This window comes from Centroberyx gerrardi, chromosome 23 (assembly GCF_048128805.1).
Source record: "Centroberyx gerrardi isolate f3 chromosome 23, fCenGer3.hap1.cur.20231027, whole genome shotgun sequence".
NCBI lineage: Eukaryota > Metazoa > Chordata > Actinopteri > Beryciformes > Berycidae > Centroberyx > Centroberyx gerrardi.
Genome location: NC_136019.1, coordinates 10837975 through 10856502, shown reverse-complemented (window position 1 = coordinate 10856502; position 18528 = coordinate 10837975). Strand labels below are relative to the sequence as shown.

General features: G+C 43.2%; 1 protein-coding gene across 1 annotated transcript; it reads left to right on the top strand.

Annotated features, from left to right (window-relative positions):
- Positions 1-1008: 1008 nt before the first annotated feature.
- On the top strand, positions 1009-17949 carry dvl2 (dishevelled segment polarity protein 2). Its single transcript, XM_071909479.2, has 15 exons — positions 1009-1468; positions 4676-4745; positions 6985-7139; positions 9025-9134; positions 9404-9533; positions 10138-10228; positions 11028-11097; positions 11413-11552; positions 11988-12064; positions 12193-12260; positions 12394-12528; positions 13052-13183; positions 14138-14314; positions 15494-15718; positions 15920-17949. The coding sequence occupies exons 1-15, from the start codon at positions 1308-1310 to the stop codon at positions 16480-16482; spliced, it is 2304 nt and encodes a 767-aa protein (XP_071765580.1). The 5' UTR covers positions 1009-1307; the 3' UTR covers positions 16483-17949.
- The last annotated feature ends 579 nt before the right edge of the window (positions 17950-18528 follow it).

Genomic DNA, 18528 nt, shown 5'->3' with positions numbered 1-18528 from the left:
TGTTCTGCCAATAAGGGAATTTCCTCTAGGAACTGAATAAAGCTTTCTTTGTGTATGACACACGTACACTGTTTTGTTTCAGGTGTGTAGCCTATAGTTAGAAAATTCCAAAGAATTTGCAAAGGTAAAAATAGTATGTGTGTGTGTGTGTGTGTGTGTGTGTGTGTGTGTGTGTGCGTGTGTGTGTGTGCGTGTGTGTGTGTGTGTGTGTGTTTGTTTGTTTGGTTATTTGTAGAATCATTTCCCTCCCTTAAAGACAAAGTAATTTTCATCTGCATGTGGTAAAGAAAACTTAATTGCAAAGCCTCACCAGAATGGCTTTAAGAAATGACAACTTGACAACTGTGAGTGTGTGTGTGTGTGTGTGACTGTCTGTCCATGTGTGTCCATCTGTACCTATATCTACAGATTTCACCATCTTTGACCTTGTGCTGTGTCAAAGATGATTTCCCCCAGTTAAGATAACCTGATGCTGTGCAGTTTTAACAACTAACCTACTATCTAGCCTAACTAAAGCTATTAACTCTAGATAGTTTTGGATGGGAAGGGTTGAATGTGATACAAAAATGTGATCCAGAGGGTTATGTTCTACCTAATTTCTGTTTGTTCCTAATTACTGTGGTGATTTTTCTTTGTACTTGTTCATGTTGAATTGTCCATCATGCATGCCTGGATTATCCCACTGGCGCGGGGGGCCAATAGTTCTGTAGAACTATTGAAGACAGCTGAGATAGTAAACAAATTTCTATGAGAATTTGAGAAATTAGAAATTTATAATTTAATTACAAATGTGTCTACAAGACATGCTCTGTCTGCATGCTCTATTGGTAATTCACGCATATATATATATAACCTACATGTACTTTATACACTTGTTTTTTTCAGTATTAATAAAAAGGTGAGGGGGCCATCCTAGGAGAGTACGTAAGGGGGGGCTACGTCACTACGTCATACGCCGCGTTGGCTCGCAAAGTGGTGAAAAGTTTTTAGACCCCCTCCCCTGTATGTTTTTGTTGGGGGAAAAGTTGTTGGTAGTTGATCGTGTGAATGTAGCGTGTGCGTCGTTTTTCGCCCCAAAGTAAAAGGGGAATGCGAGTTTTTTATTTTCTGAAGTTGGAACAAGCTTTTCAGCAGGCTTTTAACGTTTTGCGTGTCCTGGCTCGGAGTGAAAACTCAGTGGCCATCGTTTCACCTCTCCCGTCTCGTTAGCCACCTAGCTTAACTGCTAACTACCCAACAAGCTAAGTTAACGTTACCTCGCCTCATAGCTTTTTTTGTGGAACAGCTTGGAAAAACCAACAGTCGGGATGGCGGAAACCAAAATAATATATCATATCGACGAAGAAGAGACGCCGTATCTGGTGAAGATACCCATTCCTGCCGAAAATATTACTTTGTTGGATTTTAAACAGGTCTTGAACAAGCCAAACTACAAATTCTTCTTCAAGTCTATGGACCAGGACTTCGGGTGAGTGGCAGTGATTTTACGCGAGAAGAGCTGCGGTCTTGCATGCAAAACTTGAGTGATTTAAGTGAATTTGTTGTGAACAGCTAGTAACAGTTTAAAGAGCTGCACGATGGTGCTGTGAAAAAAACTTATGGAAGTTGGGAAAAATATTTTTGTCATTATTTGCTGCGTTGAGGCGCTGAAGTTGTAACACTAACAAAGGGCCAGGTACAAAAAAAAAAAAAAAGTTTCATGAAATCCATGCGTGTGTGCGTGTCAAAAAGTCATGCAATCTTGTGAACGGCTGTCGCATATTTGTCAACGGGGGGAGGAAGGGAGAATAAACTTGAATGAAGCCATCCAATCAGCTCGCCATTCACCCGGCGCATCGTCAATCAGAAACTATTATTGGAATAATAACGGGTGATGAATATCCAAGTGGTATCTACGTATAAATGTTAAGGACATGTAGGCTTGGGCATTTCTACGAAAACAGAATCATTACAATAGGAGGCATTCCCTCTCCCGGGTGCCTTTCTTTTCCCTAATCCTCATCCCTCCCTCCCTCACTCCATCATCTTGTGAAATCCTCGGCTTTTCTTTCTTTCGGGAGAGAAGCCAGGGTTTTGTCTCCCTTTAACACTTTGGCCTGCCAGCCACCCTTTCATTCCCCTGCTTCCTCCCTCTCCTTTCTCCCATACCAGACTCCTCCAGTTTGAAAGAGCTGTCTCCTCTATCAATTAATCTTTTTTTCTGGTGGCCGCTGCTTGTAGTGCATTTTCCTGGAATGGAATGCATGTTTGTGGTTAATTCACCCAGCGAGACCCTTAGGGCTTCTGTTAAATGCATTGTAGTCCTGGATGAGTATTAAGCCTGGGCTATATTTTCCTCTTTCCTCTTTGGATGGCACCATCGAGGCTATGCCAAGGTAGCAGCAATATCAGCTCCAACGCCAAGACGAAATGGTTGACTTTTGACAAGGGCTCAGGAGATTTGCTTCTGATGTGGATAATTTGGGTAGTAAAATCAACAATATCCAAAATAATTGACTTGTTGTGAGAAAGATAGTCTTTCTCACAACTTCAAGAAAGTCCAAGTCTGGTAGTGGCTTTGGAAACTAGGCCTATCCCTCAAAACTTTATTCAAATCGTGGATTAGGGCTGCTGTAAGACATAAGTAACAATAATTCAGATGGCTCCTAGTGGGAAATACCTGTTACTAGACATAAGGAATGCCTACAGTCTTCTTAAACAAACATACATAGATCTACTGAGGTTTATTTAGTAGAACGGTGCCCTTTCAAAGTTAAATGAAATGAATTTTTTTGTGTATTTGCAGTGATGGTGCAGAATTATTTTTATGCTACAATTAATGGGTTATCTGTGGAAAAAATGTACCCGATAACTGAAAAGCCAATATCTGCAAGTGTTATGGCTGCAGTGATATCTGTTGTGCCCTTCTTTTGACACTATGAAATGCTCTGTGTCAGATAATCTAATTTGACTAGCCTCACCAAATTCAACAATGTAGTTTCCAAGCCAGCTTTCCTATTTCAGGGATGGTTACATTAGTCCCCGTTTACTGGTAAATGAGCACACAATGTTAGTGTTTTTTCAGATGCAAAAATATCAGATCTCAAAAGAACCACCCACGTGAAACTCTCGAGACGATGGGCAAGCCGCTCTCAAAGAGAATACGGCAGAAAGATTCCCAGTTCTCAACATAACTTTGCACAGCCTGGCATCGCACTCTCTCATCTGAATATCTCCGACTGAGTTCAGATGAAAAATTTCAAACATAGCTCTGAGTCAGCTGTCCAATCAAAGCCGGGACATTTTTCCCCCCTCCGGCCCAGGAGTGTGTAATAGAGTGTGTTTTCATTTGCTCCAGTATGAGGCCAGCTGTCGACCAGAGCTGTGTGTGTGGCGGGGGGAGATCCAGGGAGCAGAGCAGGCCAGGCCAGGACTGGTGTGGGGAACCTGGGGCTGGACGGAGGCCATTTGCTGGGTGTCTGGGGCAGAATCAACAGGGAGAAAGAGGGAGAGACAGAGTGGGGTGGTGTATGCTTAGAGGTATTGGATATTCTGCTGTGTGCATGTGTTAGCAGGGGGGGGATCAGGGAATTGTATTGGCGAGATTAGTGAATGGCCAGAAAAGAGATGCTGTGTGGGTGGGTGTTTGGGGTCTGAGGGGATTAACGGTACTGAGGGGAGGGGAGGAAGAAGAGAGAAGTGGGGGTAAAAAAATTCAGGTTTTAGAATTCCAACAGGACGCAGCATATTTGGAGGCTGTTTGTGCGTTATTCGAGGCATTTTAGAGTGTGTGTGAAATGGCTCTGACTGTGGTCACTTGTTTGTTTGGAGGGCTAAGGTATGAAGACAATTACTCTCTCAGGGGCAGAATGTTGCATCTGTTTGTCTGCTTCCTGGGTGCAATTCCTTGTAGAGTGTGAGGGGAAAAAGTGAATTAGATCGGCTGGAGGAAAGACAGTTTGTTAACTAACATTCAGTAGCCACACACACACACACACAACACACAGAAGGCTAGACTTCCCGCAACAATTCCTCCCCAGTGCCCACAACAATCTGGCCGTATGCTAACACTCACCCACAAAACCAGCTCTCAACAGCTGCTTACGAAACCCCAGTGGAGCCTGACCGACTCTCGCGCACATAAGGAGGAGGCACGGTGGCAAACGAAGCTGAAAAAAACCTCTTAAGGAGTTGGAGCAGCCGAGTGTCCCTCTTTGTAGCACTTGTGCCCAGCCCCTGTCCCAGTAAACTACTGTAATAACATAGTGGCAGGCTGCTGGGGAGGAATTACACGGCCATAGCTGAATGTTTGTCTTTCTGACAAACATGGGAGGAAGAGGATGGAGCAGGAACGAACAGCCAGACGGATGTGCTGTCTTGAAAGAGCTTTGGCCATGTGGAGGCTAGGCCTAGTAGTGGTGGTTACTGAAAGGTGGTTATTGTTAAGCGGATTGTGTGTGCATGCATGTTTTGGTGATGATGCGGAGTAATTTGCGGAAGAGGCACAAAAACGGCATGAATGTGTGTGTTTTAGTTCATGGCTTTAGCAGAAGAAATTCCACTTGCACAGCGTCTCTTAACTTACAGGAGGAAGCAAGTTTAGGGGTGTTTACTCTTTACCCCCAATATATGCTGTGCTGATTCACGTCAGTAATAAACCCTAGTTGTTTACTCTGTCTCTCTCTTTCTTTTTCAGGGTGGTGAAGGAAGAGATTTCCGATGAGAGTGCCAAGCTGCCATGTTTCAACGGCAGAGTAGTGTCATGGGTAAGACATAACAAACGGGATGTTTTTAATACATTTCGGGGTGGGGGGTTATTGGCTACCATTACTTTAAATCGGTAAATGACTGACTGTAAATAACTTACCACCAAGGTTTCCCAGGAAATTTAGAGACCTGGCCTTTATCTCAAAAGTCAGCCAAAATTATCAGCTAGAGGCTGTTTTTCGGAAACCACTTTCCTCTGCATTCCCCCAGACCTCCTTCAGACTAATGATCTTGTCTAATCAGCAGCCATAAAATAAAGTAACTTAATTTGAGATTTCGGTAACTAAAGTTTTATAATTGTGTCTCATGTTGCAACATTGCAGACTTTTCAGATCCATTGTATTCTTGCGCAGTTTGGTCAAAAATATCTTGGAAATGATTTCCTGGAAAGAGTGTGAAACCTGAACCTGATTTAAAAGGCAAGTCAGGTTGGAGCAGTAGGAAAAGGGCAAAATATCTATGGGTGAAATATCCTTGGAACTACAGCCACAGACCGAGTCACTATAGCTATATATAGCTATATATAAAGTTTAGCTACAGTCTAAAAAATGTTCATCTTAACATTCATTAAATCTTTTTTTATTTGTTTTGATTCAAATACAAATCAACTACTGAATCAAGTGATTAACTTGATACTAGTGGAGTGATCTGTCTTGATTCAAGATGTTGTAATTATCTGGAAAATTCCTGAAACATACTGTATGAAACTGCATTGGAAACATAAAATAATTTCACCCCATTGCCATATTTATTTCACTTGATTTAAGAAAAAGTAAGATTTAAGACTCATTACTAGACTAAATGACGTGTTAAGGTGGAAGAACATTGCGGTAAGTCAGAATTGTACTAGGCACCATATTGGTGTCAAAAGTTCCCAGACACATTACATGATCTAACAAATATGCACATTACAGTGATACTCCGGCCGGTGGAACATGTAGAGCCAATAGGGCCGCCAGTTTGCTGAACAAAGCAGGGGAAGGCAAAGGTTTGTCACTGTGGATAAAACTGCATTGTGTTCATTAATACACTAGCTGGCCAGCTAGATTCAGTACAGTGACTTGCCAGATACATCCTCAAACTTTCCCTTGAGCAAAAAGGCCCAGTCGCACTCCACCCTACAGGTTACATTTGAATGGAGACAAAACATTGGGACTTGGCCCAGATAAGCAGGTTTGGGGCTGAAGCATCTGTTAAGTGCATAAGAACGAGGGAAAGGATTAAAAGAGGGGGAACAAAGCGAGGAGACCAGAGGGACTGATATGTGATCTGCACTCCAAGACGGATGGAGGGATCCCAGAAGACGAGTGTTTCATACTCACACAGCCTTTAGTGGGGACGAAAGGGTGGGGAGTGACTCAATAGAGTGTGAACGTTAGCCTGTGCAGGCCAATAGACTCTGCTGGGTTGAATTTATTTTAACAGGCAATGCAGCGTAATAGAAGCTTTATTTATCTGAACTGAGATGCACAGAACTTACAGGCCTAATTGTAATTGAAATATGAAATGTGCATATGCATGTGCAGGCATTTCCAAGTTCTCTGTACTAATTTGCAATTGAAATGCCAATGGGTGGATTTTGGGAAATTCCTTCATTTATGTAGTTAATAGAATAGGCAAATCACAACTTTTTTTTGGCCCATATTTTTGGTAGACTGCTCTTAACTACATCTCTTTCCCTGACTGTGTGTGTTTGCATGGTTCAGGTAATTGGATGCCTTGCGGCATTCAACCTAATTGTTGAGGTGTACTGCCTTATGTGTATGTGTGTGTGTGTGTGTGTGTACGTTTGTGCACTTTTGTTGTATAATGAAGAGAGACAGGTTAAGTGTAGGATAGCATTTCAAAATGCCCTTGAGACGTCAGCCTGAAAAGAGTACGATGTTTGCGTGTCAAAATAATTGACATCTTACCCCTTTTTCCTCTCTCAACCCCCACTCCCTTCCTCCTCCTCCTTTCATTGCTCTCCTTTTCTCACCCTCTCTCTCTCTGCCCTCTCTCAACTCCAATTTGTACCACCGCTTCTTTCTCTTTTTCCTTGTGCCAATTTCTCTACATTCCACGCCATCACTCTCCTAAAACTTTCCTTCCTTCTCACTCCCTTTCCTGTTCCTCTCTTCTCCTTCTCGACCTCCCTTGCAATGCTCTCCTTTCTCATCCTTTCTCTCTCTGCTCTCTTTGTTTTTACCCGGGATTCTTTATTTCTCTCTCTGCCTCTCCCTCCCTCCTCCTCGTCAGTTGGTATCTTCAGACGCTCCAGCAGCGGAGCCTCCGGTGGCAGTGGTTCCCCCTGTGGAAGTGTGTGCCCAGCCCTCGCCCCCTCCACCGCCCCTGCCACCCCCACCCGCCGAGAGGACAGGGGGCATTGGAGACTCCAGACCACCATCCTTCCAGTGAGCAACACACACACATACACACACTTGAATCATTTATGTCTGCCTCAAGAGGTGAGGATGCAGCAATGTTGCTCAAACCGTTCATACTCCTCTGCACTCCAACCTGCACATTTTACCATCACTTTAAAGCACAACACACACACACACACGCATGAGTAAACACACACCCGCACCTCTCCCATAGTCATAATACTGTAGATCTACTGTATCTCTATCAAATATCTCATTCTCTCCCAGTATCATGTTCCCGACCATTAGCAAGAATACAACAGCACATATGAACCCGATCTTAGCCTGGGCCGCCCACTGTTATTAACACGGCAGGCTCTGGGAACAGCTTCCAACACATTGTGCTGTCGAAATGTAAGGATGCCATACCGTTCCTATGGTGTCGGGTACTGTTTTCAATCAGATGGGTAGACATGTGCATGTTGCGTCATGGATCAGTCTGGGCCCATAAGGGAGATGTGAGGTATTTGAATTTGATATTTGTTGTTTATTTTTGTAAGTGATGTAGGCGATTTGGCCCGAGGCCCAGCGCGATGGATTTGCATGAGTGGGTCATACGTTTCCTGTCCCTATAGGAAGTGGGGTGATCCCCTTTGTGGTAACTTCCATTAAACCCTGGTTATACTTGACAGATTAATGGGGCCTTTGTTATTTGATCCTGTCAGGAGGCATTAAGTGACAGATTTGGACACGTACAAGTCAGGTCTTTCAGGTAGAAGATGGTGAGGTTTGCATTGTTGTCAGAATTTGACATAGTCTGGACCAGGGTGAGAAATTTTTTTTTTTTTTTCAGACAGCATTATTTGCCTCTTGATCTGAGTTTTAGGGGCATTTTGGCCCTTTTCAGGGCAGTTTTATTGAACTTTGAAATAATGCATTTGCATTGCATAAAGGCATATAAACACTCAATTTGTACTATTAAGATTTGTTTTATTTTAAATCTGAATATACCACATGTCCCACATTTCTCTCCTACTGCTGGAAACTGCCGGCAGTTCTTGCAGAAGAGGATGAGGCTGTTCTCTCCTCTGTCTGTCCCCAACCAGTCCATCTACCAACCCTCAATTGTTGGGTTTTTTACAATTTTCATTGTTGTACTTTTTGTTGACTCGAGCGGTTTGTGTGGGGTCGGCATTTTCTTCTATTGCTGGCTGCTTGGTGCCAACATTTTTTACTGGTTAAAGCTGTGGGCTTGGTTGTTTTCCGATTTTTCTCGCCCCAAAAGACACTTGAATCAATCCCTCAGTCACAAATTGCCCACAATTGCCCATTGGGGACAGGAGTCGCATTGTCCCATGAATACTTGACAACTCTACAAATACATTTTGGGGTGGAATGCAAAAAGGGTACTCCTAATTTTTGAGGGCATTTTTGCCCCGATCCTAATATCTGATGTCAAGAATTGCATTGAAGTGACAAGTGTAACTGGAGTCACAGTGTCTGTAACAAAACTAAAATCATAAAAAGTGAGCATGATTGCACTCTGAAGGAAGTCCAATAAAGGCGTATGCCAATGCAAAATTCATCTTGTACAAAAAGGACTTGACAGCAAGCCAAAAGCATTCTCTTAGCATTCTCTTGAGTTGACAAATGGCAAAATAATATTCAGTCAGCCTGTTCTATTCTAAACCTGTTTAGAACTCTGGATTCACTAGCTTCTGTGGTTGGTGGGGAAAATGTAATTTGTACAGCTACCACAGGTTCAGAATTAATTATGTATAATCATATAATACAATTTTATTTTCCATAGTTAATAATTGTTGAATATTGGCGTTATTGAAACATTTAATTTCAGTTAGAACATCCACTATAACTTGATATGAGTGCAGTAAAATAATTTTGTTCCTTAAATCTTTAAAATATTCTTTTACAGTCCCAATGCTGCAGGCAGTGTGGAGACCTTGGATGACCAGACTGAAACAGAGTCTGTAGTCTCCTTCAGGAGGGAGAGGCCCCGGCACAGAGAGGGCATGGAGCAACACGGTGAGAATCAACAGATTGCAGTGTCTGTGGAAATGCTCTGCTAACGTCCCATGTTCTCATGTAGGATGGTGTGCCATCAAGATTTGGCATGCTCCCAACTTCCAAGCAATGAATAGCTGGTGATATAATCAAGGAATGAAGAGAAGTGAACAACTTTCTGCAGAATGCTTGTCTTCTATAGAACAAGCTTGCTGGAAAAGGCAAACATTGACATGAGCAAACATGAATACCCTCCCTCTGTCTCTCTGACTCATCGTCTGGTGTCCCAGGTCCGCGTATGAATGGCCAGAGTCGCCTGGAGCGCCACCTAGCGGGCTACGAGAGTTCCACTACAGTGATGAGCAGCGAGCTGGACACCACCAGCTTCTGCGACTCTGAGGACGACGACACCATGAGCAGGTGAGAGAGGGATGAATGGAGGAAAGAGGGGTTCAAAGGAGGAAGACAGTCTGTTTTTGAGAAAGAGGAGCAGGTCTACTAATCAATTCAGTCCCTTAGAGTTACATGCATCCCACAGGGGCGAAATGCAACATGAAAAATGCAAAAGATTAAAACTTGCTGAAAGTTCTTACTATGTTTGCGTTGTACTGACTTGTGATAAGTAAGTTTCACTTCACTTTCTAGGAGTTTAGTTTTCTCTTATTTGCATTGCTTCTTTTGGCAAAAATTTGTTTGCTATCCATGTATTCATATAGCACCTCAGTTACTTATATAATAATAATTAGTTTATTTATTATTATATACTATATTTTGTTTTCACATTTGTACAGAAGTCAGTGCTGCTTTTGTTTTGGCCAGTTTTGTCGTTAAAAGATTATACAAATTGGCTAAAAAATATCTCCGCTAAAGTATCCCTAATTAGGCTCCCCTTTAGCTAATCTTTGTGGGCTCCAAACACACAGAGTGAAGCGAAAAGAAAGGTACTGAGGCAAGCCTATTAAAAGTTTAAGTCTACAGGTTTCTCTCCTGACCTTTCACCCTTTGTTGACCCTTGAACTTGTAGGTTCAGCAGCTCAACAGAGCAGAGCACAGCCTCCAGGCTTCTCAAACGCCACCGCCGACGCAGGAAACAGCGCCCCCCGCGTCTGGAGAGGGTAAGTACAGGCCCCTCTAACACTAACTGTTGAGTTATATTTTTGTATCGCAAAGGAAGAGTGGTTTACATTTTCTCATGTTGTTTTTGATGCAACCCCATTTAATTTGCATGTTTCCATCTTTCGTGTTTGTGTGCTTGAGCACTCTGCTGGCTCTCTGCTGTTCTTGACTGAATTATCCATTTAAAATGGCCAAATCCTCAGGTTAGAGTGAGGGGCCACTTAAAGTCGAGATGAAACGGCATTTCGAGAGTATCTAACTTCCGTATCGTGACGTATTTCCGAGTGAAACAGGAAAGACAGGCGGGACATAACGTTGGGAGGAATTTGATTTGAACGTTGAAAAGTGGGTGTGTCATAACACCCGAAGACACACCGAAGTACCATGCTGTTGCTAGCTAGCTAACTAATGAATCTTAGCCTCTTAGCTCTGTGTGCTAAAAGTTGAAGATTGATTGATGGGTGGATGTCATGATATTATTGGTTGAAATTAGTTACGGGCATGCTTACGTAAGCACATGGCATATTTTGTTTTACAGGAAGAAAACATGATTGAATTTTGATATAAGAATACAATGAAATTGATTTTTGGTATTTTTTTTGGCATATATTGTTAAATAGGTGCACAGTATGACCGGGGATGTGATCTAAAAGGGTTAAAAAGGCATTTTTCATTTCATCTCGTCTTTAAGTAATTAGCTCTGAGAAAGAATCGTGGCTCCTGTAAATAGCTTAGAGTTATGTCAGTGTGTTTGTAAGTGTATCCCATATGGTAATTTTTCCTGTTGTTCAACTCCAGGCTTCGTCCTTCAGCAGTGTGACAGACTCCACAATGTCCCTCAACATCATCACCGTCACGCTCAACATGGGTCAGTACACTCCTAATGGGTTTCTTTTCTTTGAGTGTCAGTCTGTCTGGGATGTGCTGAGGAACACAAAAAGAGCAGAAAATCTCCTCTCCCATGAATGGGAGTGTCTCCCAGAAAATGAAATCATGAGATATCACATTGCCAAACGTTTATAATTTGGAAATCAATACTTGGGTCGATTCCAGTGGGTTCAGTCCCCTAGACTCACAGTCAGGCATTATACTGCACTGAAATTCATTGCACCCATTGGAAAGTTTTTGTTTTTAGACAAATGTGTGTAGCTTCAACACTATCCCTCATCTCCCACCAACACAGAGAAGTACAACTTCCTGGGCATCAGCATTGTGGGCCAGAGCAACGAGAGGGGGGATGGAGGCATCTACATCGGCTCCATTATGAAGGGAGGAGCCGTGGCCGCAGACGGACGCATAGAGCCTGGGGACATGCTGCTGCAGGTGAGGAGGGCAAACTGCTTGATCCTAAATGGAATGGAAGACCACCCATGTTTGAAAGTTTCTTTCACATTACTATCTAGATCACTGTTTCCTGTAGAAGCGCTGGCGGAGCATTTTTGGTTCAGAGACCCTCCTAGGCCCATTCCGGGAAAAGTTACAGTATGTTTTCTAGCTTAAGAAGGGCTCTTATTTAGATATTTATATCATGATATAGGGTCAGTTGTGCAGTTGTAATTGATACTTTTTGGGTGGGCTGAGCTGTTGAATTTTCACTGTATTTACATTTTTCCAGCTGTGGGGGTCCACTGCCACTAAATGTAAAGAAAACACAGATCTAGATGGCTTATCTCCTCTGAACCTCAAAGCATTAACTCACTGCTATAGCCTGTCAGTCTGAACTCAAATCTTTGTTTTTTTATGCTTTCACCCACCAAGGTGAACGACATCAACTTTGAGAATATGAGCAACGACGATGCGGTACGGGTACTGAGGGAGATTGTACACAAGCCAGGGTGAGTGGATGGCCTCTGACTTAGCACTTTGGATATTATCACACCCCAGAATTTGCATTTGCGTCTGTACACAGAGCTTTGTTTGTGGTCAACGATGATTATGATGATTCTAATCTTGTGTCGGTCAGGCCCATCATCCTCACGGTGGCCAAGTGCTGGGACCCTTCTCCTCAGGGCTACTTCACTCTGCCTCGCAGTAAGTAGCGGACTGCCTCAAAACCACTTTTGCTACTTGCCTCAGACAATACAGCTATTCTGTTTATTCATTTGTCATTTTTGGCACCAATGTCATGGTCTGTAATTGTTTTTCTCCTGAACTGGCTGTGTAGATGAGCCGATTCGACCCATTGACCCAGCAGCGTGGGTCAGCCACTCTGTGGCTCTGACTGGGGCCTACCCTCCCTACCCAGGCAGCTCCTCCCTCAGCACCATCACCTCCTCCTCCTCCGTCACCGAGACCGAACGTGAGTGCTTCTTCCATCCCTACGCCTCCCTAATCTCTCTCTCGCTTTCTGTGTGCTGTGATCCACCTCAGTCTTCTCTCTTCCTCAGTCTCTCTTTATTTTCAACTCTCTGTTTTGTATCCATACAGTCCTCTCACAAAACTACATCAATCTTCCATTTGTGAACCTTCCCTAGTTTCTTTGTCTATCTGTCAGCATTCAAAGCCTGAATGCCATTCAATATTTGAAAGTATCTCCTTCCCATTATAGTCTAGTCCTATCCGTCTCTCCTTGCGACCTTGGCGCAAGACTCGCCTTTCACATCTGTCTTTCTGCTCTTGTCGCTGCTTTTATTTCACTTGATGATAAATGATGTCTACCTCCTTCCTTTCTTTGATCTTCTTCCATCTCTTCCCTCTTTGTTTTTCACCCACTTCTTCTCTCATCTCCTCATCATTCTTACATTTCTTTAACTTTTCACCTCACTGCCTCTCCCTCTTCAACTTTCCTAATGTGCTATTCCTTTCTCTCTCGCTCCCTCCAGGTTTTGATGACTTCAACCTGTCACTGCACTCTGACATGGCGTCAGTTGCCAAGGCCATGGCCTCACCGGAGTCGGGCCTGGAAGTCAGGGATCGCATGTGGCTGAAGATCACCATCCCCAACGCTTTCCTCGGTAAGACTTAAAAAGTGGAGACTTGGAAATAAAAGCGCTTCAGTTTCATGAACTACTGTGTGCCGCGCAGGGCTTTACAGGGCAGGCATTATGTTACCAGAATTAAAACCGTGTGACTTGTGGGGGAAAGTACAAATGTGAGTGCCAGTTTTGACTGAAGATGTTGTCTGTTAAATTGAAATCACCTGCAAGTGAATCACATGGAGTAATTGTGTACACTACGTCTGTCCATTTTGTACTTTTGAATTAAAATTTTGGCTTCTTATGCAACTTGGATTCCATTCATAACATACTGTAAATCCAGCAGCTTACTGGTCATTAGGCATTCCAAAGTGGTAAGAATGTAAATGGCAAGGAGTTTACTACTAGCCAGTACTTTTCACTGATTTACCTACTGTTAAGATGGAACTGTAAACATAATTTGTATGTATTATGCTGTCAAAAGGTATATTTATAGGTTACAGCACATACTGTAGCTATATACATTAACCTGCGTTATATAATCTGATTCTGTGCAACCTTCTGTAGCTGTGTACTACTTTAAAATGATGTAATTTGCACAATATTGGAAGTGGAAAAAACGTTTTGCATTTTTTTATGTCCACTCTGTTACATAAGACAGACTCTGAAAAAACAAGATACTGCACAATGGAAAAGTAGGCTACTCAAAATTTATGACACTCCTTAAATTCCCCTAGCGGATGTTCAATACAGGCTCCAGTATAGTTGGAAATAAAGTCACAGTATAATTTATACACATTTTTTAACTGTAATCCCTCCACTGTCCTGGGCCCTGGAGTTAAGCCCTGCCTACCACACATTGTTGTTTATCTGTATGTGGAACATTGTTGCATTTGCTCTTGGAAGACGCTCTTGGCTATTTGTATTTTGTATGTGTGTACACATATACCCGTACATGTTTGTATTCTAAGTTGTCTCTGCATCCCCCTCCAGGCTCAGATGTGGTGGAGTGGCTGTACCATCACATCGAGGGATTCCAGGACCGCCGCGAGGCCAGGAAGTACGCCAGCAACCTGCTGAAGGCCGGCTTCATCCGACACACCGTCAACAAGATCACCTTCTCCGAACAGTGCTACTACATCTTCGGAGACTTCAGCGACTGTGAGAACTGTGAGTAAAAAAAACCAAAAACATTTACATCATAGGCAGACTTGCAGCAATCTGGATGAGTGTCATGCATAATCACATTTCCAACACATTGGCTGTTGCACGGGTCAAACCTGTGACGTTTAAGTTATGGAAAGGTTTCTATAACCACTAGACTTCCCCTGCCACCACAAACATCTGATCACTGGAAAGCAGTTTTCCAACAAGCAAAGCAAGCCTTAAGGTCAACAAACTGTACAGCAGGAAGCTTGGTTAGAGAGATTATTACCTGATCAAAATATCGTGAGTTCGATCCTCATGACAGTGACAGTCTGCCTTTGGCACTTTTCTTGGCTGTCTTACATTCCGACATTCCTACATTCTGACTTTCCTGGTTTTGTACAAAAGCTTGTGAGACGTAAATGTATGCGTGTCTAGGGAGGCTATTTCAAGGAACAAAATCTTTATTGTCACTGTATGTAATGGTGTCATCTGATGCTCTAGATTTAAGACAAGTACATTTTGTGTACATATATCTGTATCAAAAAGTGTGTAGATTCTATCTACAGAAGCAGTATTATTTGTTCAGCTTGTTGAGGTGTGGAAGAAAACTCAGTTTGATACGTTTATTCAATCTGCAGGTTGGGAGCCAATTAACTCAAAATCTGGTTGATTACACAGAGTTTTATAGTGTTGAATATTCATGATTATGTTAATACAGATAGAATATAATAAAGCTGTTGGTCGAAAAGTATAAGGTCATATGAACAAGACTGAACAACCAATGATAATTATAGTTCTAGCACTTGAGATGCGTAATAAGAGGTGACCACCTTCCTCTAGAAGAAAACAAGTTCATATTTTGCCAATGTTATCTATGAGATTTGGGCATTTGCACATTCCAGGCTCACAGTTCAGTGAGAAACACACAAGATGTTACTTTAGAGTTTAATCTTATAATGGTGAAGCAGTCAGTATTTTTGAGTTTTAGGCACTTAATGTGTAAATATGGGTCAAAGGTTACATATTAAGTAAGCATATAGGAATGTTGCTTAGTATAGGTACTTTTCCATTTCCTCCTCAACAGAGGTGAACTGCACATTAGCCTTAACTTAGCCTATTCTCTGTTCTAACTTTGTCTTTCTCTCCCTCCTGTGTTCATCTCCTTCCCTCTCTTTCTCTCTCTCTCTCTCTCTCACCCAGACATGGCCAACCTGTCCCTGAACGACAACGACGGCTCCAGTGGGGCCTCGGACCAGGACACCCTGGCCCCCCTGCCCCTCCCTGGGGCGTCCCCGTGGCCTCTGATGCACACCTTCCCCTACCAGCCCTACCCTACACATCCCTATTCCAGCCAGCCACCTCCCTACCACGAGCTCACCAGCTACAGCTACGCCCCCGGCAGCACCGGCAGCCAGCACAGCGAAGGTGAGCATGGACAGTGATTAGATCAGTTTAGACACCCACCTGTGGCGCTAAAGCCTAGACAGTCATTTTTAGATCTGCTTTGAGATTTTTTCTTGTTTCTTTGACTGAGCAAGGTACAAGTTTTAGACATCAAAGCCAACTCAACTGCTCTGATCAAACCTGTTTAGATCCAGTCTTACAACTGTGTGTTTCTGCCCCCAGGGAGCCGAAGCAGCGGGTCGACAAGAAGTGAGGGGCGCCGCAACAGTAAAGGTCCTGGCAGCACCGTGGGGGGAGGAGAGAAATCCCCCTCCGGCGGTGGCGGCGGAGAAGGGGGAGGGGCTGACTCTCGCTCTGGCAGCGGCAGCGAATCGGAATACTCCACCCGCAGCAGCCTGAGGCGCGGCCATGGCTCGGCCACTCCCAGCGAGCACAGCCACGCCTCCTCCCAGCGCTCGCATCACCACCGCCTGCCCCAGCCGCCCCACATGTCGCCCTACCCGCCGGGCATCCCGCTGCCCTACAACCCCATGATGGTGATGATGGTACCCCAGCACCCGCACCCGGCCATGGGACCCGCTCACGCTCTTCCCCACTCCCAGCAGCTGACCGCAGCCCCCATGCACCCGGCCCTACCCCCGCCCCCCTCCTCCACCCCAGGAGGCCCTCCCGGAGCCCCGCCCACCCGTGACCTCGGCTCCGTACCCCCAGAGCTGACTGCCTCGCGCCAGTCTTTCCATCTGGCCATGGGCAACCCCAGCGAGTTCTTCGTGGATGTCATGTAGTCGGAGGGAAAATGGGCTGGAAGTTTTTGTTTTGTCTGTCTTGGTGTGAGTGACCATTCATGTGAAGCTAGTGTGCGATTTCCACTTGTTTTGATGAGTATCTGGTGGTAGCTTTTGAGCTCACAAGGGGCCTATTGGATTGAGGGCGCTTGTTACAAATTTGGTGAGAACAGGGTTTAACATTGAGAGAGAAAATAAGAAAACATCAAAGTATTTCTTAACACAGTTAATGTGTCTTGCCTCATTTGTACACAAAGTCTAGTTGTTTCCCCTTTTTGAAGTAACTATAGAATACACAATCACCTGTTCAAACCTAAGACCAGAAACACACTACCCGCTTTCTGATGTCTGTAACTTGTAAGCAAACTAAAAGTTGGTGCTCAGCCTCATGTCCGCAGTCATACTGTGTATTGGTTTATTTGTGGCTCTTGCACTTCTTTCTGTTGGGCAGTGTGTGTTTTTTACTTGAGTGAGTTGTAACAGCAGACTAGGTCAGGGGAACGACAGTGGTCTTTCAATGAAGTATCAATACAGTATTTGGCTAATTTGGAGTAGAAAGCCTATAAGAGCTGATCAGGACTCTGATTTGCAGTCCCCCCAAAACTGTTAAGTGTAATTTTTAAGGAGAGGAATCAGATCCTAAATCAGTGCCATAGTCTGATCTCAGAGCTGCCAAACCAGGAAGCACACTGACCACAGTTTAACACTAGAGGGTGCCAAGTACACTGACTGTGTACTTGTAAAAGGATATGATCCTGAAAGTACATGTTTGGATCAATTTGTCAGATTTGCTGGCATCACAGCACACTCACTATTATTTTGAAATGGACATCATCATGAAAGTACGTACTTGTATCAATTCGCTAGATTTGCTGGCAACACAGGAGTATATCGAGTGCCTTACTCTTCACATTTTTATGAGACACTTTCACTCTTAAGGGTACACAAAATAACTTTGGAAGATTTAGTGTTCCAGCATCGTTTTACAATGAACTTCTTTGTATATATCTACTACTCCCATGTAAATGCAACAATACAGAATAGTGAGTTCTAATGTGAAAGAAAATAGGTCCAAAAATGTCGGGCGAACTTGTGTTTAGTAATCACTGTCTAGGCCTAGTCGTCAAATGACTGTTATTGTGAAGAGTACCATGTTATTCTGTATGGGACTGCGGAGGGTTAAAGGTACTAGGGTGAGGGAGAGAAGATACTGACAGCGGTACTTTAGGATTGCATACAATGTATATCTTAAGTGACTGTGATCCAAATGCCCCAGCTCCCCGTGCATATTGTATGTTACTGACTCACATTATTCAACCATTTCATTTTTGTATGAGTGACTATATAGATCATGTATAACCGAACCATAAGGTGCTAAATGAAGAGTCAACATTTCAAAAGAATGACATTGACAGTGTCACATTTTTTGATTTCATATTGTCACCTTTGTTTGTGTATTTGAGAATAAATTTGATACTTATATACTATTCTGATTTATATTTATTTCAAAAGGGGGACTCTCAAGAATTCATGTTTTTGAATGGTTTAAAGGAATATTGGTGAACATGTACATCTCCCACAACCAGAGAATGAAGATGAATCTGTTATGTTATCTAGGTGTATTCCATGACTTGCTTTAGCTCAGACACGGATTTGGATACAGATACCTTTGTACACTAAAGTAATTTCTGGATAATAAGACTTCATATGATTTAACAGTTTTGAACCAGAAAACAGAATATGACCCTGGGTTTTTTCAAAGTCTCTTCCCATCTTTTCTAATTGCCCCCTGACACTGCACATTGGTTTGGCATCACAGGTTTGTGGCTTGGAAACTGTTCTGCATTATGATTTATTTTCAGTCAGTTGTGGTGTCGCAGTTTAGCACATTTTATTTATTCAAATTACATACCTTTGACAGGCTTTTCACTGCTTGTTTCATATGATAATCATCATAAAAAGGTAAACAGGAAATGCTGAAATTCACAGTTAATCCAATATCTTTTGGATTTGGCCTTGGTGGGTGTTTGAGCCAACCTGGCTGTC

Excerpts from the sequence above, each read along its gene's own strand:
- dvl2 (XM_071909479.2), top strand. The coding sequence starts at position 1,308 with ATGGCGGAAACCAAAATAATATATCATATCGACGAAGAAGAGACGCCG. Across the intron at positions 12,529-13,051 it reads CTCCGTCACCGAGACCGAAC|GTTTTGATGACTTCAACCTG; the intron begins GTGAGTGCTTCT and ends CGCTCCCTCCAG. Across the intron at positions 14,315-15,493 it reads CTTCAGCGACTGTGAGAACT|ACATGGCCAACCTGTCCCTG; the intron begins GTGAGTAAAAAA and ends TCTCTCACCCAG.